Source organism: Sceloporus undulatus, unplaced genomic scaffold, assembly GCF_019175285.1.
Source record: "Sceloporus undulatus isolate JIND9_A2432 ecotype Alabama unplaced genomic scaffold, SceUnd_v1.1 scaffold_14776, whole genome shotgun sequence".
NCBI classification, from domain to species: domain Eukaryota; kingdom Metazoa; phylum Chordata; class Lepidosauria; order Squamata; family Phrynosomatidae; genus Sceloporus; species Sceloporus undulatus.
This window is the reverse complement of record NW_024817693.1, coordinates 1-2,067: the sequence shown is the minus strand read 5'-3', so window position 1 is coordinate 2,067 and position 2,067 is coordinate 1. Positions and strand designations below refer to the sequence as shown.

The following is a 2,067-nucleotide window of genomic DNA, read 5'->3' as shown; positions in this document are numbered from 1 at the left end:
ATGATTGCATTCAGATTGCCATCGGATTATACTTCCAATTCCCCTTGTCTGATAAACTTCATTGTGCACCTTCAGGTCGTTTCAGTCTTCTGTCTATCATGGGGTTTCTTTACGAATATTTATTCTTTGCTCTGAGACTGAGAGAGTGTGACTTTCTCAGTGTCAGCCAGTGAGTTTCTCTGGCTGAGCGGGGATGTGAACCCTGGTGGAGCCACTGTACAACACTCAAAGCACGACACCACTCAAATGTTGGTATGCCACTTTCTCCCTATTTGCCCACCTTTTAGCATATTCCTGCATTGGCCATTTGTGGCACATCATGGTTATTTTAAAGAAGAAAAAAAGAATCTCTCTTATAATTTACAAAAGCTTCTTAGGCTAGTTGCCTGACAGCCATTCTTACCATAGAGGAGTGGCTGGTGGCAAGTTTAGTGCAATAACTGAGCCTATGGTTTCTGTCATTCCAGGCACTTCTGAAGAGGTATTTGAGGTAACCCTTTCTCCACAGATGGTTGCTGTGAAGCAGGGAGTTTCTGTCTGGCTAAACTGCAGCTTCACCTGCAAATCCATCCCCAAAGTGAGGCTGGAGACAAGCCTTCGGAAGGGAAGAGTATTACGGGGACCTGGCTGGGTGTCCACTCAGCTACAGAATATCACAGAGCAGGTATCACTTGCTCACTGCTTCTGCACATGTGAAGGAAAAAACAAAAAGGCAACAGCCACAATACTAACATATGGTGAGTGACTCCTAAGAGTGTACATATGGGGGGGGGAGCACCTATTGAGGAATTTTGGTGAGCTTACAACCTTCAGTACAAGCCCCACCACATCACACAGACACAGGGTAAAGCAGCCAGGGTAGTAAGTATACCTGCCTCCTCAAACCTCCTCAGAAAATTAATGGCTGTAAAGATACAAGAAGATGTGATGGAGGACGTGGTGCTGCTGACTTATAGCTCACTCTAAAGCCTTGTCGGCACATGCCATGATGACGCATGCCGGGCACAGTGCCCAAACGGCACAGTGTGGAACAGGCATTATCATGATGCGCCTATGCGCCTATTGTGCCCCTTTTAGGATGAAACAAAAAAGGCCCTTTTCTGGGCTTCTTTTTGCTAACTCTGGAGGCTGCAGCATGTGGTTGCCATGGCCTGAATTTGGGGCAAACAGAGGTGGCGTCCCACCGCCCATCTGTACAGCCCCGAAGTCTCCTTGATTCTCTGGAATGGAAGCTATCATTCAGTCACCCCCAGTTACCTTTGTAATTTTTGTTTTAAAAAACCCTGTAATCTCATGTCTTCCAGAGCAGATGGACATTTTGCTCCAGAAATCTTCACCCAGTCATAGTCTTCACCAGGCCTACAACCTGACATGCCGTGTTATAAGGATAACACCCGTTCATAATCTCACTGTGACTTTGCTGAAAGGGACCGAGAAGGTGCATTCCTGGAGACTCCAGAACATCACAAGGCCTGGATCTCAGAGCTTTAACGTCACTCATGTCATTGCCCTTCGGCCACATGACCATGGGCAAGAAGCTGTTTGCCATGTGACCTTGAATCACAATGCACATGAGGAGGCCCTCATTGCTACTTCCTCCAAATTGGAACTCAAAACCCCAGGTGAGTTTGTAGGCCCAATGTGTGCTTTTAGAGCAGCATTCTGGGTTCATTTTTTAAAAATCTGACTTCATGTCCCGTCCCACCCTCTTGTTCAAAGAGGACTTTCAACATTTAAAATGTTTTTACCACTTTGGGATGTAGAACCCTATTTTCCTTACAGCTAAGGAAATAATTCTCTTTCACGATTTCTTAACGTCCATACACCCATGTTTGCCACAGATAATTTAACTGGAGTTTGGAAAGCCGTGTTAGCTTAGGGATTCTGGGATCTATAGTCTGAAAAATTAACTGCTCCAAGCTCTACAATTGCCTATCACTGGTTCTTTTCTCCTGTACTTATTATTTTATCCAAGTGACATTAATACAGCCAACAATGTTCAATAGTGAAATAATTGCGCAAGGCTCAAATGTAGGCTGCTACTTAAATTTAACAATGAGAAAGTTA

General features: G+C 44.8%; 1 protein-coding gene across 1 annotated transcript; it reads left to right on the top strand.

Moving 5' to 3' along the window:
* Window positions 1–446: 446 nt before the first annotated feature.
* Window positions 447–1,721, top strand: LOC121918515 (intercellular adhesion molecule 4-like). Its single transcript, XM_042444551.1, has 2 exons — window positions 447–737; window positions 1,305–1,721. The coding sequence occupies exons 1-2, from the start codon at window positions 449–451 to the stop codon at window positions 1,685–1,687; spliced, it is 672 nt and encodes a 223-aa protein (XP_042300485.1). The 5' UTR covers window positions 447–448; the 3' UTR covers window positions 1,688–1,721.
* Window positions 1,722–2,067: the final 346 nt, after the last annotated feature.

Coding starts and splice junctions, on each gene's coding strand:
- LOC121918515 (XM_042444551.1), top strand. CDS start 449: ATGGTTTCTGTCATTCCAGGCACTTCTGAAGAGGTATTTGAGGTAACC. Junction 738..1,304: donor AGCCACAATACTAACATATG/GTGAGTGACTCC, acceptor CATGTCTTCCAG/AGCAGATGGACATTTTGCTC.